The 25,507-nt window shown below is 39.1% G+C and overlaps 1 protein-coding gene and 1 long non-coding RNA gene across 3 annotated transcripts; one reads left to right on the forward strand and one right to left on the reverse strand.

The window, feature by feature from the left end:
* The first annotated feature begins 9,725 nt into the window (after positions 1-9,725).
* On the forward strand, positions 9,726-13,275 carry LOC120795015. Of its 2 annotated transcripts, XR_005708189.1 has the most exons (6): positions 9,726-9,837; positions 9,948-10,047; positions 10,279-10,342; positions 10,433-10,530; positions 10,700-10,808; positions 12,947-13,275. It is a non-coding gene; the product is annotated as an uncharacterized LOC120795015 (long non-coding RNA). The 2 variants fall into 2 exon arrangements; XR_005708190.1 differs by lacking the exon at positions 9,948-10,047 and having other exon boundaries at positions 9,727-9,914.
* Positions 13,276-14,836: 1,561 nt separating this feature from the next.
* lrit3b (leucine-rich repeat, immunoglobulin-like and transmembrane domains 3b) lies at positions 14,837-21,101 on the reverse strand. Its single transcript, XM_040137325.1, has 5 exons — positions 20,665-21,101; positions 20,252-20,337; positions 17,816-18,099; positions 17,390-17,414; positions 14,837-15,342 (listed from the first exon to the last, which is right to left on the reverse strand). Exons 1-5 carry the CDS (start codon positions 21,099-21,101, stop codon positions 14,837-14,839), a joined length of 1,338 nt encoding a protein of 445 aa, XP_039993259.1.
* Between the last annotated feature and the right edge of the window lie 4,406 nt (positions 21,102-25,507).

The raw sequence follows: 25,507 nt of genomic DNA on the forward strand, positions 1-25,507 counted from the left end.
GCACAGTGTTCCACCGGGGTAATAGGAACTATGAGCTCTTTCAGATATGATGGTGCCTGACCATTAAGGGCTTTGTAGGTGAGGAGGAGGATTTTAAATTCTATTCTGGATTTTACAGGGAGCTAATGCGGAGAAGCTAAAACAGGAGAAATGGGATCTCTTTTCCTAGTTCTTGTCAGTACTTGTACTGGACTATTCTGGATCAGCTGGAGAGTATTTAGAGACTTGTTGGGACAGCCTGATAATAAGGAGTTACAATAATCCAGCCTAGAAGTAACAAAAGCATGGATTAGTGAAAAAAGGCAGTCCTTGAAGAGTGTTTTATGTGGGAGTTAAAGGACATATCCTGACCAAAGAGAACTCAGAGATTCATAACAGTGGTGCTGGAGAACAGGGCAATGTCATCTAGAGTAACTACATCATTAGATAATGTGTTTCTGAGGTGTTGGGGGCCAAGCAGAGTAACTTCAGTTTTGTCTGAGTTTAACAGCAGAAAGTTGCTGGTCATCCAATGACATTTAGGACAGCCCGAGAGAATGAAGCTGAATGATTATGATTATCACCTCTGCAATCCACGTCAGTCGTTAGCCTGTACTGAAGGCTTTTCTTTCATTCTGGTGTCTCTCCTTATAACCACCTAAATGCAGCAGGGATCTGTTCCATCTGCAGTCTTTAACTGGACAATGTTGTGCACTGTCAAGCCAGAATTATGCTGGTTACATTTGGTGCAGCATGCACCAAACTATTTCAAAACAACCACAATGACCACATGAGCACTTCAAACCTGTCATTTTGATTATTCTACAGCTTTTACTGCAAATGAACAAGTTTGGTGCAGACAGACATGTTGATAAAAGTTCACACAGTTCCGGGAAAAATTGTGGATCACTTAAAACTTCTCTATTCACCAATGAGTCCTGCAGGACCAGCCTTTCACACAAATTCTCCCATGAATCCATTCAAAACTCTAACCTGGGCAACGGCTGCGTGCAGCATCCTTTTTTCAAAGTGTAGCCCAGAGTTCCACATTTTAAATGCCGATACAGGTAGATTTGTGACTGTGATGAACAACATGACGTGATAGAGATTGTTCGGATTAAACAAAAGATTTAAATTTTTAAAATCCAAATTTATTTTTAGATTGTTAATAGGATCACGTTTATAAGTCCCAATATGAAGATTAAATTATTAGATTTATTTTTGCGTGTAAAAATGGTCTGATCTAACTTGAACTTAAAAAATAACTTAAAAAGAACTAATACATATAAACATGTAACGTGCAACAAACTGGACCACATTTTAATTCTACTTTCATTTTTATACATTGAACAAGGTAATAGTATTTACATGCAATATCCAGGTTAACCCTTCAGGTACTCAGGTAAGAACACTGTCCCTATCTGGTTGTGTTAGCCTCTGAGGAATGATGCAGTTCCCTTTCATACCAACCAGAACCTTGGTGAAATATTTCTTGCAGGATTCTTTTCCCACTGAGAAGATGGGGGCAACAAACCCCAGGGAACTGTATATGGAGGAAACAGCAGACAATATGATGGAGCATTTGGTTTCTGGTCTTTCAGTGTAATGCTGAATGTGAGGCAATAACTGTCAATACTCCAATGAATCCATAATGCTCTTACCACTTTCGCTGAAAGCAAGATTCTTTGTTTTGATGTCTGTTACATGTGTAGAATAGCCCTGTTATTTGATTCTAACTTGTCTGGACGGAGATCACCCGTTGCAAATATTTCATGTGCCAGTTGTACGGCCTTTTCCACGGTCTCTGCACTTGTGACTCTATCATCCACATAGAAGTCTCCGGTGATGAACCGATCTCCACACTGGATATGAGAGACTGTTTTCCATGGCTAGATGTTGTAGCCCATAGTTTGCACATTCTGGGGAAAACATTGCATTGAGATGTACCTTCATCCCGTACTCTAGTGGTTGGCTATTTATGTCTCAACTTTTCCACCACAAGAGGCAGAGGTAGTTGGTATCATCCTCTTGGACTTGGAACTGATGGGACATTTCTTGTATATCACACATTAAGGTGATGGGAACCTGTCAGGTAAATTATCGTGTCTGTTCCCTGACAGAAGATGATCATTAAGGCTGGATCCTTCATAATTGGCAGAGGAGTCAAAAAGGACACACACAGTCTTCCTTGTATCGCTCATCTATGAAGAATTTCCTCCTGATGTGGCTGAGTTGAACCTCTGCGAGCTTTTCGTTATCAAGCATGTGTGGTCTTTCCATGAAGGGGAATGATACTCCATTATGTCCTTGTTCATTTTTCTTTATGCCTTCCTTTAGTTTATTGGGAAAACTAAGGTCCTGGTGAGACAGTGTTTTGTCATTTCCGTTGACATCCTTGAAGTTACTCTCCGAAGTTTCATGGGTGTTACTGGGGATGACAAAGACTGTTCATCATTCCTGTGTCAAGGCAAAGTGTTCAACTAAACAAAATGCATAGGTGGAAGTGACTGGGTTGCAAGCAATCTCTGCTTCTGTTAACTTAAATGGAGCAAAATCATTAAAACTGGGAAACTCTTTACTTTCCATAAGGGCTTTTGTTATCTGATGGTTCCCTCTGGCAGCTGCCCAGTCATGCAGTTTCTGTACCAGCTTTCGATTTTCTTCTCAGTTCCAGGCCCTTCACATGAGGCATTGCTTGCAGACAGACGTTTAAAAAGTGTGCAAAGACTCTTAGACCTTCAGCATCTTTAAACTATATTTGTGGCCAACTTGCTAGTTTCTCTCTAAATGCTCTTTGAATAACAAATGCCTGGTGTATTGATGGTGGAGCTCTTTCCAATCATATCGGTATGCTTCTTCGTCATTTTGGAAAAAAGTGCCTTCAAGGCATGTATGAGCTGGGCCACTGACATACTTCTGACGATAACACAATTTATCAGGACAGGAAAAGCCTTCTTCTATCTTTAAGTGACATGAAGGAGGCTTTCCATTCAGTGAAGTGAATTAGTTCACCACTGAACACTGTTGGCTCTGGCATGGGCAGTCTATTTATTGCCATACTGTGCAGAACAGCTTGCACCAGTTGAGAAATGCCAGTGCATTTCTCCAGGCAACAAAAGGAGGTGGTGCAACAGACTTAGATGCAGGATTTGGGTTCACCTGCTTAGTCTTAAGTGACTGATCATCACCTAACTGCATTATTTCTCTGTTGCACACTTCCAACCTGGCTTTAGCTGCCTCTGCATCCTTTTCAGCCTGCAGGCATTCCAGCTCAGACTGTTGAATTGCCAGTTCTTTCTTATGCTGCTCCTCTGGAGGTCTTATCCTTTCCTTTTGTTTTGTTTTCTCGTGCACAATGTTATACTCAATCTGTTTTGCAGCCAGCTGCATCTGCCCATTTGGATGCAGTGCATGAAGATGAGTTATGATTGTTGACACATGATCCAGCAGCTCCCGTAGATGACGTCTTTCATGTTCTGCATCAAAATCTCTATCAATGCCAATTAAGCTTTCATGTATGATTTTAATGATGTCAATGGTCACTGCATCAATTTTCCACCTTACATCAGCTGTTGGTGCTATATGATGTCTTATTTCAATGTAGAATATTATAATGGCATTTTTCCTTTCTCTAAAAGGCTGTTATCTCACAAGCACACATATTTCCTCAAGTAAATGTAACTGATTTTTTTCTATTTTTTGCATTTTAAGAAAATGTCATTTTCTTTTCCATTTACAGGGACAGATTTCAGACAGTCATAACACTGTCATTATCTGCCCCTCTCAGTGACTCTTTGCCCAGACTCTGTGCTTCCTGTTTTATTTTGAAATCATTTTTTCTTCCTGTCTTTGTGTTGTCCCACCTTTTAGGATTGCTTGCCCAACCTTAATTAGTTTCATCTGTGTCCTATTGTCCTCCCCTCACTAATATATTTAAGTCTCTGTGTTCCCTTCACTCCTTGTCAGTTTGTCTGTGTTCACTCACTTGTGTTGCTCTGTGGATTTACTACCTACATTGGATTATCTGTTTTGTTCCTTGAATGTGTATTTTCCTTTTGCCAGCTTACCTGGATACCTGACTGCCATCATGTCCACCTGTTTGACCGTAAGACTGTTGTTTCTCTTATTAAAAGATACTTCACTGCATCAGCCTGCCTGTCTGTCTGCATTTTGGTCCAGACCACTAAACATTACACGTACTGCACCTGAGGAGAATAATGGCTGTCAGACATTTCTCAATAGAAGATTATTTTTCAATAATCAAATCAATCAAATTGTCTGATTGTCATATGATTGTCTATTGTGCCATCCAAGCCGAAGCTTGACTGTTTTTTACCTGCCCGGTTTGACCTCATGCTTTTTTCTGGGCTTTGCCTTCTTTTTGCCTGCTTCTCCTGCCTGCCTGTTGCCAATCACTGCCTGCTTCCTGACTTCACCTCCTGTTTATCCTTGCCTGCTTTTGTCTATGAGCTCGAATAAAGGTGAACTTTTATGAACTGAGTCGCGTATTTCAGACCTTCCAATTCTGAGCTGTTCAAGATACTTGAACTCCATCTTCACAACCTCCATCACTTTGTATTGAAAAATATTTACACATTTTTGTGATGTGTGCCCAACATAGCAATGTGTGGTTTAAAAAGTTGCTTTGTCCAACAAAGGCAATGGTTAAAACGTTTGCACATGTTGTATAATCATGTTCACCACATGGACTGCATGAAAACAACACTAATGTGCTTTTACTGTCCAATGTGTTGTGCTGCAGTAAATTTATGCACAAACATATGATGAGATGATGTGGGAAATATTTTGTTTTATTTAAAATGTCTCCTAATGTGTCTTTCAGATTTTTTGTGGGGTGTTATGTGTTTAACATGAGAGAGAACAGATGTTAGATGTTGGACGGTATTTGATTTGCATTTTCACAAGAATTCACTTTGAAGCCACATATGTTTGCAGTGTTTTTAACAGCATTATATGCAACCAGTAGGTGAATAGCAAACTTGCCAAGGACTAAAATTTCCATATTTTACTGGACATGAAAAAACAATTTTTGTTCATTTAGAGCGGATCATTAATGAATTATCTGATATTATAATGGCATGTGTTTGCCAGAATATGTCAACAGACAGTAGCTGACACTTTTATTGAAAGTCTTTTAATAATTACCTAATGAATTACCCTCCTATAATCTATACCATCATTATTCTGCTTGATATTATATTATTCCAAATTCATCAGGAGCCACACACACCACACCAAACGTGGACTACTGATACTTCCTGGTGGGGGGGGGGGTTCAAATTTTAAATTTACTTTGATATTTTAAGAACTTTTAACTCTTTAAAAAGGCATAAAACCTGGTGACTATGATCTCATGTCTTACATCAGAATCAGGATCAGAAGCAGGTTTTTAGCAAAGTAGCTTTTCACATATAAGGAATTTGCTTTGGTATTTTTGGTGCATAACAATAAACATGGTAGGCAGAAAAATGTAAATAAAGATAAAGCAAGTACTGCGAGTCAAGAAACATGAATAGAAAAACAAAATTGACAAAACATGAAAAAAAATATTTAAAAAACTATGTACAATATGTTAAATGAATGAGCTGTACAATTTTGTGCTGGAGTGTGCAGAATATTCATTAGGGAAGGCTGGAAAGTTCACAGTATGCAGTATAAAGAATATATGAAGTGTGCGGTGAGTTGAGGACGGTAGCTTGGGTATTTAAAAATGGGTTTGTTCTAGACGTCCCTTCTCACACACTGATGTCGCAATGATAATGACAATTCTCTCTGACCAATCAGTAGTCTGCAGTGTTTTGATGTCACCTATTGGTGTCGCCTTAGCTCACTTGGAACCTTGCTGGAAGTGATACCAAAAAAAGTACTAGCTATCAGGTACTATCAACAACTTTTGCACGATGGAAAATCAAAAAAGTTGAGTAGAGTCAAGTTGAGTTGAGCCAGTACCGTGCAGTGGAATAACCCTATTATACAGTGCCAAATCATAACAGAAGTTATCTCTGGGCACTTTACATATAGAGCAGTTCTAGATCATATTCTTTACAATATTACACACAGGGTGATGATGGCGGATGGGGCAGGGCTCTTCCTGAAGTTGGAGAGGAATATTTCTGGTAGTGGTCTGTGAAGTCTGCACAGACCACTACCAGGACCATGGACCATGCACCTTTCCCTCTTCTCCGGCATGTCACTGAATGAACAAAGGTGAGGGTACCTTTGAACAGAATGTCCAATAGCTCCACAGAATTGTAGCCCTGATGATCATGAACTCCTCTCCGGTGAAAGAGCTAAGGGTACCAAAGCAGAAAATTGAATTTACAAACAAAATAAGACAAAACAATGCACACCAACACACTGCACCACCATCTCGAAAGTCAACCAACTGTGGACATTTTTGATCTTTCCAAGATTTATCCAGGGTGACAGTGGGCTGTGGGACCCACACTACATCAGGGGTGATGGAGGAGGAGCCTGGAATTCCCATACCAAAGAGGGGAAGTCATGCACTGATGTCAAATCTTTTTTCCAGCTGGATGTTATGGTTAGGAGGGGACCAAGGCTCGTGGTGGGATGGAGTAGATCTGACCGGGAACAGAAATAAAAGGAGGCCAGTACAAGGACTAAAAGCGCATAAACAAAGGTCAGCGACTAGTTATGGTGGGTAGCAGCCGCTGTCATGGAGGGCTCAGGCACTTACACGGCGCCAAATCACTTCTGTCAGGCTATCCTGACCGGGAAACTTAAAACTAAAAATCTGAGCATCCGATATCTAAGATCTTTTACCTTGTTAAAAAGTATAGGTAAGATGACCAGAGTCTAAAGAGTGTAGCATAAAATGTGGCTTAAATCGTGATAAAAATGACAAGTTAATTATTCAAAAGCAGCCGGTTCAGTTGGCCATTTTTACTCCTCATGTGCAGTGACCCATCAATAAAACATAATAAGCTGCTTGCACGGATGACCTATGGGGTTGTTTTTAGGGGAGGACAGTCTCGCACAGCTGGAGGTTGTTTTTATCATACATAATGTATATTTGGTCTTGACAAGCATTAAATGAATAACACACATTTGCCTTTGTAACCCTAGGTATTAACATTAGCACTTAACCATACATCTTATAAGAGCAGTTAATATAAACATTATATATTTATTATTTTGCCTGATTATACTGTTGGTATGAAACATTATTACTATGCTTTGTAATTTAAGAACATACAAAGTAAACTAATAACTAGTAACACAAGTCAAATAATTGATTTCTGTGTTTGTTAGTTTCCATGAAACATGTAAACCACTGTCCAAGCAAATAAATATTTCTTTGTTTTTACTATAGATGGCTAATGGTTTCTTCTGTCTTCCAAAAAGTGGTACAAGACTGAGAGTCTAAAGTCATGCTAGTATCTCTGTGAGACTGTACTTGGATATACTTCTTTTTTGAGCTAAATGCTAGCATCAGGATGTTTACAATGATAATGCTATTGTGCGGATGTTTAGCAGGTATAATATTCATGCTCATACATGCTAACATTTGCAGTACAGCTGGGAATGCCATAGCTTTGCCATAGCTTTGCAAGTATTTGGACATAAACTAAAGTATTAGACAAATTAAAATTTTAACCTGAAGGTTAGCTATAGATGAAGCCTGCAACATCTAAGCAAGACTTTCATCTTCAGGTCTAGAAAAGGTCATCCATGCTTTTATCCCCTCAGAACTGGACTACTGCAACACAGTATTCCGGTATCAACAAGTGGAACATTCAAGAGAAGCCATGACATCACACTGATTCTTGCTGCCCTTCACTGGTAACCTGTGAGTTTTAGAATTGATTTTAAGATTTTACTGCCTGTTTTTAAAGCCTTGAATGGCCCCTGCCTAGCTGTGATATGATACCTCCCTATGTGCTTGATCGCTGCCTGAGATCTAAATACACAAAAAGTAAATAACATATGATCCAATAACAGTATACATATGTACAGTATGACAAGCATAGTTGGAGTGGCCCTACCCAGTTTGAAATATCGGATTTAATCTTTTATATTCTTTTCATGCATATATTACATTGGCAATAAATGTTTAAATTTTTTCATTAATAGCTGCAAATGAGATAGGAAAGGAGGAAAGAGAGAAAAAAGAAAAGAAAATGAAGAGAAAAAAGGGGAAAAGTACAAATAGTATACAAACCAAGGGGAAACAATTAACAGAAAAAATTAAATTAAAAAATAGATAAAAATAATCATACTGTGGTAAGACTGTCAGTTACAGAATTAGTAAATTTATACAGATATAATGTACATCAAGCATTATTGGCATCTCATAAAAATGAATAACAGGGCTGTTGCTCTGTTATCTAAATCAGCATCACATGGAGACAGCATTTGTCAGGTATTGTTACAAAGACACATTTCTTAAGATAGATGTGCATGGGGCTGCACACTTTTTTGAAAGAATTCACAGATCCCTTCAATGTGTATCTGATATTCTCTCTAATCTAATATGGCTATAACATTTGTAATCCATAGAGCATGAGAAGGGGGTGTTGGAGATTTCCATCTCATAGGGATCAAGCATCTGGCTAACAGAGTGAGGAAAGCAATGATATAAATTTGACGAGTGGTGAGCTGCGACATGAGAGGAGTGACCCTGAATATTGCACTAATGGGTTCAGGCTCAGTTTGGATTTTATTTATGTCTGAGAGAGCTTTAAAGATTTTCGTTCCAATAGTTTTTATGAGATGGACATGAAAGGAACATATGCAGAGATTTGCAGGTGTGTGGTTGCATCTGTTGGCAGTTTGGATTAAAAGTTTTATAGAGTTTAGATAGTTTTGCATTTGTCCAATAGACACGATGTACAATTTTACACTGGACAACAGGAATGAACGTATCCAGAAAAATGATAACTGGGAAGAGAAAATTTATGTGAGAGTTGTTGGAGTGATGCAATTGTCTTGTTAGTGTATAAGTCTTTGACCTCATTGATGCTCTGCTTTGACCATATGGAAAATGCTCCATCATTCGAAGATGGAGGGAAGGCAAGGTTTAGGACTTTTGGAGCGGATAGTGTTGGGGCTGGAAAGTCAAAGTAAGACTTTTACAATCATATTTTAGGTTATGGAAGCAAAGAGTCATTAGAAAGAGAGTGGGCCAGTGTAGACAAAGATGCCAGTTTAGAGCAAGAGGTCTTCAGCTTTAATCAGGTAGGCAAGGGGTCTATATCGTATCGCAGCCAGTAGTGGATAATCTGGAGATTGGTAGCCCAGTACTAAGATCTAAAATTGGGGAGTGCTAGACCACCGTGTAATTTTGGTCTTTGTAGAAACTGTTTAGTCTGGGTATCAAGTTTAGCAAACAAACTGTCTGGAATAAAGACAGTAATACATTGAGATAAATGTCAGGGGGGGACTTTCTTTTAAACTAGGTTTTTTTGTTTTTTTAAATTCACTTGATCCCAACATCCATATGTTTTAATTTATCATTCAGTTTGGGTGTTATCAGTTATATTTTACATTTGTTTTTATTGGTCTTCATGTGTATTGAATGGTTTAACTAGTTTTATATAACATGGTTTTGTAGAGTTTTCATTGCATGGTTTTATGGATTTGCTGGGGCTGGGGATCATGGTAATAAGAAACAGCTGTGATTAACTGGGCCACACCCCCCAGAGCTCAAGATTGGCCGCCAAAGGGCAGCGTTTGAAGTGTTGATGTGAGATAGGTAGGGAGAGGGGAGAGAAAACAGACCCCAGCGTGACTGGAGGGAGGAGAGCTACACACACAACCAGTGGCGCCAGAATGAGTTTTGAAGTGGGGGGGATATTTCCAGCTTTGGATGATGTAATAGGCTAGTGAACTTTTTCAGTCAACTTGCTTTCAATCTCAGCCTAGCCTACTGTTTTTGTAAAAAAAATATGGTAAGAAATGCATTCCCTCTTCTCACACTTCAGGTGTAGACACGACTCAGAAGGAGGGTCCTGGCTCCTGTTGATACAGACCCTTATGCTTTTCACTCTGAGAACTGTTACACTGTGACCAACCAACCAACCAGTCAGTATGATTTTTTTTTTTTTTTTTTTTAAAAAAAGGTTTGAAACAGATCCATAGCCTATTAATACTTTACATCCAGTATGCCTACTAACATACAAACAGATTAAGGTTTAGTCCCAGTACTGATTGTGCAAAAACTATTTAAGACTTTGTTCATGTCCAATTAATCATTCAGGTCTTTGTGGATGTGCAGGAAAAGCAGGTTGTTAAGCCTTTCCTCTGTCATTGTAGATGAGATGCAGGTCTTCAAACGACAGAGACTTGAGAAACTCCTCATCGACATCGGCACGGTGAGGTAGGGACGCAGTAGCTTTACCACTCTATTTTCATAAAACCTTAAAGTGGGGGCACAAATAGTCTCATTGTCCCCCCATTCCGATTCCAGTGCACCTAGAGTTTGGACCGTGGAGTTGAAGCTGCTCCACTGAGCAAGTCTGCCGATAGAACATGGGGCGATGGAGCAGAAATACAGCACGAGATGAGGTAACAAAACGGACAGCCGTGGACAAGCTGGATGAACGCAGAGGCAGAAAGACCTGGTTTAACGCCTGTTATAAGCTTAGTAAAGGGAAGTGGCCAAGCAAACCAAACATGGGCCTGAGTCCCCATTTGTGTGTATCCATGACTGAGGGTGCTTTCTTGTCTTCCGCAGCAGTCCGAGTGAGCAGGGGCAGTGGGGCCGCACAGTGAGGACAAGACGCTGAGGAAATCGAATCAGAGGAGCCAAATAGGAGAATGGATTTTGGATTACGGATTTTGAGGTGTGTTTAGATTCTGAGGTGTGTTTAAGATCATTATTCTGTTGTAGAACCATCCTCTTTTCATCTTCAGCTTTTTTACAGATGGTATAACAAGGTGACGTGCTGAGGTAAGCGTATTGTGTCATTTCCTGTTGCCAGTGTTTGTGTGACTGGTAGCGAGTTTTGCTGCTCTGCCTTTACCCAGTTAATTTTGCTATTTTCTCCATTACAACTGCTAATTACCCGTTGTATATTTAAACCTACATTCGTTTTGCTTAAGCAGCCTTAGCTCTCTCCTTCTTTTAGAGATTTTCTCACTACTTCACAGTTGTTTACACACTTTTCAGATGGGCCAGTTACTTTAGCTTAGCATTTAGCAATGGCTTTTCTCTCTTCTTCTCTCTCTTGCTCAGTGTGTCTTATTTTTAGTTATTCCTCCGATGCAGAATCCTATTTGAAACTGCTGGCTAAAGATAAACATAAATATAGTAAGATTGTTATTCACATCAGCAGTAACGACACCTGATTACACCAAGTGACCGGTGGTCACTAAAATTAAGGTTGATTCTGTGTGTACACATACAAAGACAATGTCAGACTCTGTAGTTTTCTCTGGGCCCCTGCCTAATCTGACCAGCGATGACATGTACAGTTGCATGACATCATTCAACTGCTGGCTGTCGAGGTGTAGTCAAGCAAGTGACGTGGGCTTTGGAGATAAGTGGGGGACTTTCTGGGGAAGACCTGGTCTGATTAAGAGAGACAGGATACATCCCACTTTGGATGGAGCAGCTCTCATATCTAGAAATCTGACTGACTTTATTAGTAGACCAAAACCATGACAACCCAGAGTTGAGACCAGGAGGCAGAGTTGCAGTCTTACACGCTTCTCTGTGCTTCCAGTACAGCAGTCACCCACCCAAACCCCCACAGAGACTGTTTCTGCCCCCCGACCACCTAAATTAATTAACTCAGAAATAAACAGGAGAGGAGTTGTACACAGAAACCTAATAAAAATCAAGACCACCACTGCAGAAGTACAACATAGGAGAATTAAATATGAACTCTTAAACATTAAATCGCCCCCATCTAAAGCTGTACTAGTAAATAATCTAACATCAGAACATCATATTTTTATATTTAGTCTCACTGAAACCTGGCTGTGTCATGATGAATATGCTAGCCTAAATGAATCCACTCCCCCAGTCATATCAATACTCACATTCCTCCAGGCACCGGCCGAGGAGGTGGAGTTGTAGCCATTTTCAACTCAAGCCTAATAATCAACCCTAAACCTAAACTCAATTATAATTCATTCAAAAGCCTGGTTCTTAGTCTTACACATCCATCATGGAAAACTTTAAAGCCTGTTCTATTAGTTATAGTTAAACCTGATATATACTTAGACAGTTTCTCTCCCATTGACCTTCACCAACTAACTTCAATAATGTCTCCATCTAAACCATCTTGTCTCTTAGACCCCTTCCCAACTAGGCTGCTTAAGGAAGTTTTACCCTTAGTCCAGGTTTTTGATAGTTCCTGTCTGATTAAGGGGATATTAAGTGAATTAAAGAAATTATCCAGTTTTAAAGGGTCCAAATCATAATCTGAATTATTACAGGAGGTGTTCATTTTTTTTTAAATTCCTCATTAATTTAAATTGGGTCAATTATTAATCCCGGAGATGTGGAAATTTTAAGAATTTGATTAAAATGAAGCTATTTGTCTGAACTGGTGTGCTAATATTTTGGCTTTTAGATTTGAGAAGCAATTCAGTGATCTCATCTGATAGAACTGTATCATAGCAGGGATCATCTTTCCTTGAAGATAACTGAGCAATTTGAAATGGCAAACTATTGGTATCAAGCCATAGATATTCAGAAAAGATTGGTGTCAAAATGAAACAAATTAATGTTTTTCATCCACCTTTTTAGGCTTGGGGACTTCAGAATTACCCCTCCTTCCTACTCAGTATTCTTCTTACCCCACTGTGGCATCTACCGATTTAGATCTCTGGTTTATAAGTGAGCCCAATGTAAAAAAAACACCATTTTGCCTCAGCTACTGCGAAATTATAAGGACCTATAGATTGATGCTATATGTGCAACCTTTAATGACTTATCAAAAAACCTAATCCAGACTTATTCTCTTATTTTCAGATGCATCATTTTGATCACTACCATAATCCAAAATTTCCCAGTGTGCCTCAAAAATCAGGACTCGAATATATCTTGGAAACCCCACCCTCCCCCTCAAGGTTGTATAACTTGCATTTGTGATGTTAGTCTCCTTCAAAGCGTACTGAACCTATCCTGCTATTCAAATGCCAAGCTCTTGAAGATATATCCTAATTTTGACAAGACGTGTGATAGATATGATGGCTCTCTAGTAGCTCTCACCCATCTACTGAGCGGACAAATATTTTTAAATATATCTCCAAAAACATTTGGAGAGGTATCTGTGGGGTTCTGGTCAATCAGCAGAACCACTGAGGATTAAATTAAATGTTATTATTATTATTATTATTATTATTATTATTATTATTATTATTATTATTATTATTATTATTAGCATTTGCATCGTCATTGGCGAGAAGAAGAATCGTATCAAAATGGGAGCCCACTCTGAGGCATCCCTCTGGCTCAAAGACCTGATGATGTTTATGAACATCGAGAAAATAAAGTTTGCACTCAGATGCTCTGCACACAATTTCTTTCCCATTTGGGGTCCTGTGATCTAATACTTTCATAATCTTAAGAATCTTCCCAAAAGTATGTGATGCTATTTATTTATTTATTTATTTATTTATTTATTTATTTATTTATTTATTTATTGATTGCAACTCCAATAAATAGATCTTCGTTGTTATTGTTTTTTTACTCTGTCAATGCTTGAGGTAGGACAAAAAGGCCTGTTTGTTGGTAAGTTTAAATAAAGAAATAAAGAAAAAATTTTGCAAGAACAAATATGTATAGTACACTTGTTATAAAGCCCAGTTGAAAGTGTCACAGAGAGTTAATATATTGTATCTACTGGTACCACCTACTGGTCATGTTACATTTAGATGTAAAGTCATATCAAAGAAGATTTCCAGTATTTATCATACATTTCATATATCTCTTGCTCTTTCTCACAATCTGGATCAGAGAGAGCAAGAATAGGGAAAAACAGATTAGCCAAATTTGTAATTGTGGTAGGAAGCAGTAAACCAGGGTTCTCAAACTGAAATTACCTGGGGGGCATTGGCCAAATTGTCCTCCATCAAGGGGTTAGTTGAACACTTTGGAGTATAAAAAGAAATTCCAGTGTTTTAATTTTCCAACAATACAGTTAAGCTATAATTTCAAGGCTGAGCAATTCATCTTTCCCTTTCCTCTTTACCGTTCTGCTCCGATGGAAAAACAGCCATTTTCTCCCTGTTTCATTTTCTCACACTGCTTATTTGGAAGCGGAAGTAGTAGACATAGTTCCTCCCTCTGTGCCGTCTCTGGTGCCTGTGATTATGAAATTGCCTATGTTATGTCAAGGCTTCAACTTTCCCACCACAGTGGAGAAATCCATGCTTACCCCAGGTCTGGCTTCATGAACGAGACCTTTTTGGTGTCAGGTATCGGGTGTGAATCGGAGAGGTGATGGTCCTAGACCCAATTTTATGCTCTGATTTTGCAACCTGGTAGAGAAATCAATAGATAAGTTTAAAATAAATGATGACCAATGATCAAAATGGATTTATAACAGTGAGTTACAAACATTTGGGGGCCTTATCCTGCAGGCTGGATCTGGCTCAAAGGTCAGTAATTTGAGACCTCTGCCGTAAACCAAAAGATCCTTACAGAAAACTATAGGTACATCACTGACGCTACATCCAAGTTCCTATGTGTCACACATTTTATTTTTACAAATTAAACCAGTTAAATTGACAGGATAGCTCATCAACAAAATGTGCATTATTCTACAGTGCAGAATGTAGAATAATGCACAGAAGTCTAAAAATAGAGGTTCACAACCAATGAAGTTTTATTTGTATCCCCATGTCGAAGTTAACCACGTCACTGACCCTGACCATCGTCATTATATCTCATAAGTGTTTCTGACAAAAGAGCAGCTGTAGTGTTGTCTGAGGACTCAGGTGTAGACTTGATGGATGTCTGGCTCTTTTTCTTTTCACCTGGGTAATTCATTTTGTGCCCTTTATTGTACTTGTCTACAGGGAAGACTTTGGACACAAGATTGGGAGTAGTCTGGGTCTTGTCAATGGAAGGTGGCGTGATGTTTTGGAGTATCTGATTCTCCTTCATTGACGGGGTGTTGATAGTAGCTGCATTCTGGTTTGGCTTCCTGTATTTTGATGATGATTTGGGCGGAGTCTTTTGGGACTTCTTCTTTGGAAGACGGGATAGTCTTGTGATGCCCACCACCTTCAGTTTGATCGGGGCTTCAGCTATTCCTGCCATGTTCCGTGCCTGGCAGCGGTATTCACCAGCGTCTTTGTATGATAATCCATTCAGGCTAATTATTGACCAGCAAACCCCCACTCGAGGAGATCCCTGCATAACTGGAATATAAAAAAAGTGTACAGTCTTAGCTCTCAGCACACGTTTCGCTCTAACAATAGCACAGAGTTTCAAACAGGCACTCTTTGAGACCAGACCCAACTAAAGTCTAGTTGTACTCTCAGAGCCCGAGATCCGAAAAAAAAACCATGTCTGCTTTATTTCCCGCATTAGTGACACGTAGCTCTCAACAACAATTAGCTTCACTGTCTCTTTGACTTTTGACAATGTATATCAAATGATTTTCTAGTTAGATTTGGTGGGAAAAGCTTTGCATTTTGAGGAAGCTCTCAGAGGAGCCAAGCAGTAACAGAACTAATCCCCTGTTAACACAATATGGTACATGATCAGAGAGCTATGGTAATACACTACATGAACATCTCAGATCCCAGCTAATCACCAATGCCAGATCTTAAGGGGGTTTTTTTTCTGGCAAAATAATAACATGCAGCAGACCTGGTTTAGTCATGATACAGGATACATGCCTTTAGTTAAAACTCAAAAAATTAGGTCCAGACATGTGTAGGAAGGGGAGGGGCGGGTCTTTCGTAATATGAGCCAGCTTGAGAGAGAGAGTGGAAGAGAGTAGAGATATGGACGCCGGAGAGTGACGTCCTGCATATGAACATGTAGCGGCGTTATGGACTCCACTTGTGATCACTAGTCATTACTTGCTGTTGTTTGCAAATATTTACCATTATTGCTATAAATGAAATGTATTATTAGTCACTTCCCACTTTATTATTGTTGATATTCCTCATAATGTATTACTATTATTTTCTCACTGGGACTGGTGTGTTGTGTGTAACGTCAGTGCCCTCTGCTGTCTGCTGTATCCTGTAATAAGCTCTGTTAAAATACCTTCATAAGTTTGTTTTTCTGGCTAAAACTGTATTATCTGCATTGGCTTCCAGTTGCCACAGAAAATGCATCTGTGATGATAATGGTTGTGAATAATTTAATGTAGAGTAATTTGTTGGATCACCACATTATCATTATCCGGGACTTTTCTAGCTTGATTACTTTGTAACTTTGTAACCAACAGTAAGCCAAATTATTTATTTCTTTGTTTTAGTGTTTTCTGGAGTTTGTTACTGTGAAGTCAGCAGTGAGAGACCTACTATTAATCTGTTGTTATCAGAATAAACGGCTGGTTGGAGCCAAAAGCTGATGGTTTGTGCCTGATTCATCACACAGCAAAAAAGAGTGTGCACAACTGCTACAAATGCACAGAGCAACCTTTTTTTACTTCTAAATAAATTAAAACAACTTTATTTTTCTCAATGAGCTGTAAGCTGGTTTAGATCATAATTGGAATGTAGACAGCAGTGTGTTTAAAACGTAAAATCACTTCAAGGCTAAGTATTGGGCCCGTTGCTTTTCTGCTTACATAATAATGATCTACCTAAAGCTGTAAAGAGGTTGGGTGTCAATGAATTGCTCACTAGGCAGATGTTCAGTGTCTCACAGTGGATGCAGGATAACTGCTCAGTGAATCATCAAAACTGTTTCAATGTACTTTTCATTTCAGAGAAAAATGTGTGATAGATTTATAATAGGTACAGATTCAAAGGAAATGGAGGAAGTGAGTGATATATCCTACTGTGTGATCACATGGGGGCAGTCCTCCCAATCAGTAAACAAGCCTATAATTTCATTATACAGACAAACCTTGAAGGTCATGGATCAGACACCAATGAAATGGCATCATTGTCAATTCTGCAAAAATATAATTTACAATTTTGACAATTTTATAAAGTTCTCATTCATACAAACAATATCTAAGTAAATAAATATCCTTGTCCCAGATAAAAATTCTAGTAGTTAAGGAGTCATGACCAGACGGGCAATGAGTGGTAACTGTAGAGTTCCAAGAGGAGGAACAACGTTTGGTCAGTAAAGAGCTGACAGTCATGGAACACCTCACCAACACAACTGAGAACCCAATCAGAGCAATTAAACAACAACAAAGATGACTAACTTTTGATTGGATTCACTTGTAAAATCCATGCTTACATAGTGCATAGGCATTCACGTTTATACACACACTGTTACAATTATAGGTGTTTTGATTCTGATTCTGTTTTATCTCCTCATTTGTTTGCTGTTTTAACCTAGATTTAAAGGCTTACCCAGGGACAGGGATTGCTCATCAGATTCGGCTAGACGCCCTGTATACATTACATCTGTTGCATTGCTTATCTGTATGTAACAGCTATGGTATTGTATCTGTATTCCCCCTGTTAAATAAACAAATAAATAGAATAAATGGAAAATGAATGATAATCCTCATCTCACACACACACAACTTACAGCTGTCCAAATTCCTGGGTAGCTGTTCGGAGGTCTCAAGGATGTGTTGCTGGCAACAACCTGTACAGAGAAGCAAATGACAACATGACTTGACTGATGCTCAGATGTTAGTAACACCACTTAATCACCAGATAGTAAGCCTGAATGCTTACCAGAGTAGGCTGAGGTTTTGATCCAGGTCAGGGTTGGAGTTGGGTAACCAGTGGCGTCACAGCGGAGGATTACGTTACTGCCCAGGGGAGAGGTGACTATGGTGGCTGCAGGCTGGACCGAGGGCCTCATACAGCGGGATAGCTCAGCCTGGGTCAGCAGCATCCCTGACTGACCCAGAGACCTGCTGCACATCAGCAACTGGTCCATGAGAACTACAGGACTCCCAAGGGACATGGACAAGGACACCACCATGGAGATCTGGCAGTCACACAACCAAGGGTTGTCATGGAGACCTGGGCAACCAGGACAATTTGACTTGTTAATATCATTGTCATGTTTGATATGTGTCATAAATTGAGGGGAAAGCCTTCTCTGAGGACAGTGAGGTGGCTGTAATGGCAGGTTTTCAATTCTGCATAATAGTTTATTTCAGTATTGTTGTTCAGAAGTATTGTTCTCTGAAACAATTTTCCACCAAAGACAGTTTCACAATAAAAACTATTAACAGTGATGTCTGTTATCTATCTATGATGTTTGCTTTTCAGACACTTCTGAGGTATTTTAGCACCAAGTAGGATATACTGTATCAGAGCCTAAAGAAAAGCATGAAATTCCCACACATATTTTACACTTAGAGTAAGCGTTCATTTACACAGTTTGTATAAGGTAAGCTTGTACTGTAGGTGTTTTTTGTCATGAGAAGTAATGTACAGGTGACAGATGTGTACAACCAATGTTCTCATTACTTGTGAGCTTTACTGATGAATACTACTAGAGTGGGTTGTTCATGATGACTTTTCCCAAGAGAAAGGTAAAACACGATGCCGTTTGAAGCTACCTATAGAAATAGAGGAGAAAAAAAATTAACTAATGGGACTTTGCCTTGAAGGGAGTTGTGTCCATCTGTTTTGAACTACCAACAGTATTGGTTGAAATTAGTGGCACCCCTGAATTGTAAGTACAGAATTTAGAATATCCTTAGGAATAAATGCAATTTAATTTTTGTAAGTGTATAATCAGAATATTTTATCTAAAAACAGAACAATTCCAAAGGCTACAAGGCAATCGCCAAAGATCTGGAAATCCCTGTTTCAACAGTTGGTAATCTTATCAAGAAGTTTCACAGTCATAAAACTGATAAGACGCTTCCAGGACGTGACCCTAAGAAGAAACTCAATGAGAGAAGTCTGTGAAGGTTGATGCGGATTGTGGAAAATACACCACACAAGACATCTAAAGAGCTTCAGGCTGACCTGGACCAATCTGGAGTGGTGGTTTCAGCCCGTACCATACGCCACACACTAAACCAAGTAGGGCTCTATGGGCGAAGGCCAAGGAGACACCACTATTGAAAGAAAGGCACAAAAAGGATAATGTTTGCAAAAACTTCCATAGATAAGCTACAGTCTTTCTGGGATAATGTTCTATGGACAGATGAAACCAATGTAGAGCTCTTTGGGAATGAAGCTCATGTTTGATTATAGGTGACAAAATGAAGATCACAACGAAAAGAACATCCTACCTACAGTAAACATGGTGGAGGTTCTATCAGGCTGTGGGGCTGCTTTGCTGCGTCTGGTACTGGAGGCATTGAATGCATCAAAGGAATGATGAAACCATAGGATTACCAAGGCATTTTAAAGCGAAATGTCTTACCCAGTGTCAGAAAACTAGGTTTGAGGCAAAGGTCTTGGCTCTTTCAGGAGGACAACAATCCAAAATATACACTCAGCAGAAGGGTAGTTGAAAAGGAAAAGATGGACTGTTTTAAAATGGCCAGCTGTGAGTCCTGATCTAGATCCCATTAGATAACCTTTGGAGAGAGCTGGAATCTCACTGCGAACTTAGAAGAGCTTGAATGCATATCAATGGAAGAGTGACAGAGACTACCAGCAGACAGGTGAGAGAAGCTTCTAGAAGGCTACAAGAAACGTTTAGAGGCTGCCACTGATGCAAATTGTTCTATAACCAAATATTAGTGAAAGGTGCCAATAAATGGGTCTGAGGTACATTTTGTATTTTTATTATTTCACTATTCTGCAAGTTTTTCTTTTTAAAATGTTCTTTCATTCAGTAACTTTGGACATTTTATTTAAAAAATCAGATTTTACAAAATTGGTTAATTTGCAGTTATTTCTGAAGATATTCTAAATTCTGTTCTTAAACTTCAGGGGTGCCAGTAATTTCAACCAAGACTGTAGCAGTAGTGTTGTCACTTTCTTCTTCTTGAAACTGACCATCTCATATAGAGCTCCATAGAGTTCCATTTGATAACAACACGTACAGTATGATGTTACAAACATCACAGTGACAAAATAGGAGTAAAGCTCTATTGGCCTGAAAGTAATTGGGCATCTTCATGTTTTTCCTGATTTACATCAATTGTAGCTGCTTTAGACAGCAATAGAATATAATGTATCTCTATTGCTCCAAAACAAACTGTACCCAAAATTCGTCTTTGTACTGGTCCCCCCTGTTGTCCTGGGAGAGGAAACCAAAGGTCCAGTAGCTCGGCAGATAAAATAGTCAGCCTGAGGAGAGAAAAGGAAAAGAAAGATGAGGAGAGGAGATGGAAGAAGGAGAGGAAACAAAACAAAACAAAACCAAAAGAAACCAAACCAAACCAAACGAGACAAGGACAGGAAAACAGAGAGGAAAGGGAAGCAAAGGAGAGCAAAGGAGATGAAAGGAAAGGAGACAATGAGAGGAGGAAGGGAAAGAAAAAGAAAAAAGAAAGGAAAGAAAAGGTTAGGAAACAAAAAGAGGAGGACAGGAAGATTGAATGTATCTATTGAAAACTACTGACAGCTCTCTATATCAGTAGGCTGGCCACATGGTTCTGTAGCATGTGGCCCCACCTGTTGCTGGACAGGTCGAGGTAGGTGATGTTGGGGAGGAAGAGCGCAGCGTGGGCAGGAAGGCTGGACAGACGGTTGTTGTGGAGACCCAGAGTTTGGAGGTGGGGCATGTCCCTGAGCCCCTCCCAGGGGAAGGATGTCAGGAGGTTCCCATCCAGACGCAGCTCTCGCAGGGCCTTCAGGTTGACAAAGCTGCTGGGGTGGATGGATGTGATGGAGTTGTAGGCCAGCCACAAGAACTGCAGCTCTGACAGGTTGTAGAAGGCTGCCCTGGGGACCCTGGAGATCAAGGTCTTCTCTAGACGCAGTTTGACTGTGTCCGCTGGGATATTAATTGGAACAGCTAAGATTCCGGGGTCACTGCACTGCACCCACCTGTTGTTAAACACAAACCTGTAAGGGCTAAAGTTGGGATGGATAAATATATAGACATGCATTTTCTGAGCGTATCATTTGCTCTATTTGATTGTGCTCTTTCTTTTTATTCTATATTCTTTTTTAAAGATGGCAAACAAAGCTTCCATAAAAACAAATTTGTGTTGAAGCTGGATTGTGGCGTGGGAATAAATACAAGGTGTTTCGGAGTATATGTGTGATAAATGAATTCTAGGCACAATGTGGAGTTTTCAGTTTTTAAACAAACATTTGTAGGAACCTTCTAACCAGTGCATGGTATGTGTGTTGCAAGGCCTTACAAACATGCTGAGCGCGGTTCCCACCTGGAGATTCAGTTGCAAAGGCCTTTATTGAGTTATTTATTTATTTTTGAAATCTGCATCGTTGACATCAGCTCCCAATCTCCCTCTTCTCCTATTCTACTGGCACATGTCTCCTTTTATATGGATTTTGGAGCGTGCCATCAGTGTGCCACACAGCAGTAGTAAAAGCTGTGTAGTTCGAGCTGCAGCTGTTGCTCTGTGGGTTGGACTTCGTTAAACGTTTAGGGGGTGGAGAGAGGGAGCTTTCTTGAAATGAAAGTGATCAGGAAATGGGAATTGTAAATATTAAAGCAAGAAACTGTATCAAAAAGCTGTACTTAAAATACATTTAATTTGGATTTTTGTTTGGATTGTTTTTTAAAAAAAAATTTTTTTTAGTTTGAAGACAGAATAAGGATACAAATAATGAACTGGACAATGTGATCTTTTAACATTCCTTTTAATTTTGAGTTGTATAATGCATTCTTTCAATTATTTTTTTAATTGTAAATTTATTGATTAATTATAATTAAACGCTGTAAAAGTCTCTCCTTATTCCAGTGGGTCTCTCCAGGCTCCATACTGTTTTACACCACATTACTACCACCAATTGCTCTGCAGCAGTACAATGTTATATTCTATGTTAGAAATTATCTATTTGATTTGCGTTTATATTCCAATTATTTAAACTAGCTAAAAAGTAATAAATAATCATTAAATATGTTAGTTAAAAATGTAATGATGAAATATGGAATAAACCATTTGCATTTTTTTCTTTACAAAAATACATGAATGAGTGAAATTGTTTATATGGCTCAAGAAAATATTCTTAAATTGCATTTACAATTAACTCTTTTTTAGTTTTAATCTTTTTAATCTCACAAATCACTTTATAAATAATTTGTAGTCAGAAATGTTTTAATTTATTACAATCAATCGCTGAAAAACTGACTGTTTACTGTACAATATTTCTGGTGGCACTCCCCATCCTCCATAAGTAAGGATGGTCTTCAGCAAGTAAATGTACATGTTTTATTCAAAATCAACAGTAACGCTGCCCACTGTTCAACACATGTACTGTATCATTGTCAGCACTGATACACGTTTGTGTGCCTGCACTAAATTTGGTTGCGACAAAATCACTGCAGTCCTGTTCCTGTGCATGTAAAGCACCATTAGCTACAATGTAAACTAATATGCATTGGGCAGACCATATGATTACACCTTCTTTTTGCAATATGGGATACTATTCAGTGATTTACTAACATGTCACCATCTGACCCACTTGGTGATAACATCTGTAGCATTAGCACTACTGTGTTAGTTCAAATGGAGCTTCAATAATAAGATAATTCACAAGATATTACAGGCTATAATGAGTTATTTACATGGAGAAACAAATCAATAAACACACAAACACAAAGAAGAGAATGAAGTCAGCCTCACTCAACCTGAGCTCTGCTATTCCACTGTTTCCAAACGTGCAGGCACATAAAGCTGGACAGGAGTGGACTGCCAACAGAGAGGACTGCAAGATGTGAACAAGGACCAGCAGATACATCCTTCAACAGACAAACCCCGTACTCCGGCAGGCCATTGGTATCTCCATATTTCCAGACCTCTCTAGTCTGAGGTTGTGTCCACAGCGCAGAGTGAAACTGAATCCCAGATTAGCTGGGATTACACTGCTTACAAGCGGCATGTAATCCCATGCCTCACTGTCAGAATGACAAACCGCAACATCAGGGCAAGCCCAAGCCTTCCTGGGCTTTGATGACAATTTGACCCCAACCCCCTACCCCAGGGAGTATTTCATATACATCACAGTTTTGTATAACATTTTGGGGTATTGCTGAAAGTTAACACTAGGGGTAATATTAGGAATGCAATACTAGTAATGAGATTATTCAAGAAGTGAAGTGCAGCGGTGGAAGAAATATATAGTTTAGTCAAACAGCAGCACCAGAATTGAAAAACAGCTTTTTATAATTAGAAGTTAGTATTTTATAAGGCCATCATCTGTTTTCTTTGTAAAAATATTAATGAGGAAAGTAAAGATTAACTGTAACTGTTAAAAAGCAGTGAAAATCACAATATTTTCTTCAGATAAGTAATGGAGTACAAGTATAAAGTAGCAAAAAAAGAAATTGAAAAAGCCGAGTGATGTAAAAGTAGAGTTCCTCAAAACTGTACAACTGCAAGTAACTGTACTTTGTTACATTACAATATTGATTGAATTCAATTTTCAATTCAGTTTTATTTATATAGAGCCAAATCATAACAGAGATTATCTCAGGGCACTTTTCATGTAGAGCAGGTCTAGATCAGGACTCTTCATAGTTATATTTAAAGAGAACCGACGAGGAAAAACTCCCTTTTAACAGGTAGAAACCTTGAACAGAACCGACTCAGAACCGACTGGTCAGATTTACCGTCAGCAGTGTCCCTTCTAGGAAGGTGCTGTTTCTGTATTTCCGATAGGACATGATTGCAGTATGATATGACTAATGGTTCAGTCACCAGGAGACAACCAAACAATAGCTGGAGCCCTGTTCAGGTCGTACATGTTCTGAAGGATATGGCTACAAAGGTTTGTCCGTCAGAAGCTCTGAAGGCCAGGCTGAACCTGTGAACCTGCTTTTCTCCATGGAAGTGGTACACACCAGTCGTAAACTAAGGAAATTCCCATGATACCTGAGTTCACAGTGCTTACTGTGAACTTTCACTTTAACACGTGATGGACAACAAGCAAATAACATAACCAACAATAACAGACAGTTAAGTTTGAAGGATGCGCAGGTTGTGCCCGCCAAATACAGATGAGAGAAGGCTGCATTTCTCAGCCACATTTAGAGGATCCTCTGGAATAGGACGCACCTTGCCGACCCACTCTGGAGCATTCAGGGAAGAAATTGGAACATGGAATATGATAATGGGATATGTTACCTGTGATGGATCTCTCTCTGTGACAGCTAAAGTGAACTCCTATACTATGTAGATACTGTATGGATGAATAAAACTGAGAGTTTGTTGCGCCAACCCATTTCTGGGGACAGTAATCGCCTATGGATCAGATATTACAAATTGAATGATGTCTGATAACTGCCCAGGGCCACAGACCCTCAGGGGCTCTGAAGGCCACTGTAATATGTAATTTGGTAGTATGCTAAAACACAATAAAACATGAAATGAGATCCTGTCTTATTTAGGGGCCCCATGTCAAAATTTGTTTTCCACTGAAATATGCACACATGATGCATATTGTGAAATATGTTTGTGTTTAATCAGATTATCACAAACTAACTGACACATAGCAAACCTGGGGAGGGCAGTTTTCCCGTGTAGGAACAATGGGGCTGTGTCCAAAGTGCAACAGTACAATGTTATATTGTACAGCACATTATACTGCCTGTCATTTGATTTGAGAGTCCGAATTCTGCCAAATTTATCCAGCATATAGTGCCCTCAAAAGTTCCACAATCGAGCCAGAACAGGGCATGTACGCTACTTTTCATGGATTTACAATCCCTCAGTGCAATGTAACTCATTTTATAGATGTGAAACTTAGGCTACAGTTGTCCTACTTAACAGCTTTCAGTGAGGATGAAAATGATGAGGATAATTAAGTGTCAGAAAGTGAATAATTGCAATTGAAAAGTGCAACAGCAAATACATTTTGCAGTAAACATAATCTCTGTATTATATTCAGGGGCACCATTTTTTCAGTGATAGGTACCTGTATGACCGGCAGATGTACATTAAATGTAAATTAACACAATTAACAACCGGTCACAATTACATTTCCTACAAAACGTATTTGCTGTTGCAGTCTAGTTGTATTTGAGGAGACAGGGTTGATTATTGAATGTCCATTATATAGGGAGGAGTGAAAGAGTGAACTAGGCACTGATTTAAGACACAGGCTGGATCTGGGGCTCTTGCCAGAGCGGTTGAATGACTTGTATGTGTAAAGTCCCAAAGCTAATTTTGACAGAAACTAGTGGGTTAATCCAGCTCTGGGGATCTTTTAAGGTTATTTTGTTGCTTTTTGTTAGTGGAGCTATTACTTTGGCAGCATCACAAAATGTTAGTATATAGTGGCAGAAATGGCCACCAATTTAGAAAGTAACCTATAGATGGTGATT

The sequence above is a fragment of the Xiphias gladius genome, chromosome 10 (genome assembly GCF_016859285.1).
Source record: "Xiphias gladius isolate SHS-SW01 ecotype Sanya breed wild chromosome 10, ASM1685928v1, whole genome shotgun sequence".
NCBI classification, from domain to species: Eukaryota; Metazoa; Chordata; class Actinopteri; order Istiophoriformes; family Xiphiidae; genus Xiphias; species Xiphias gladius.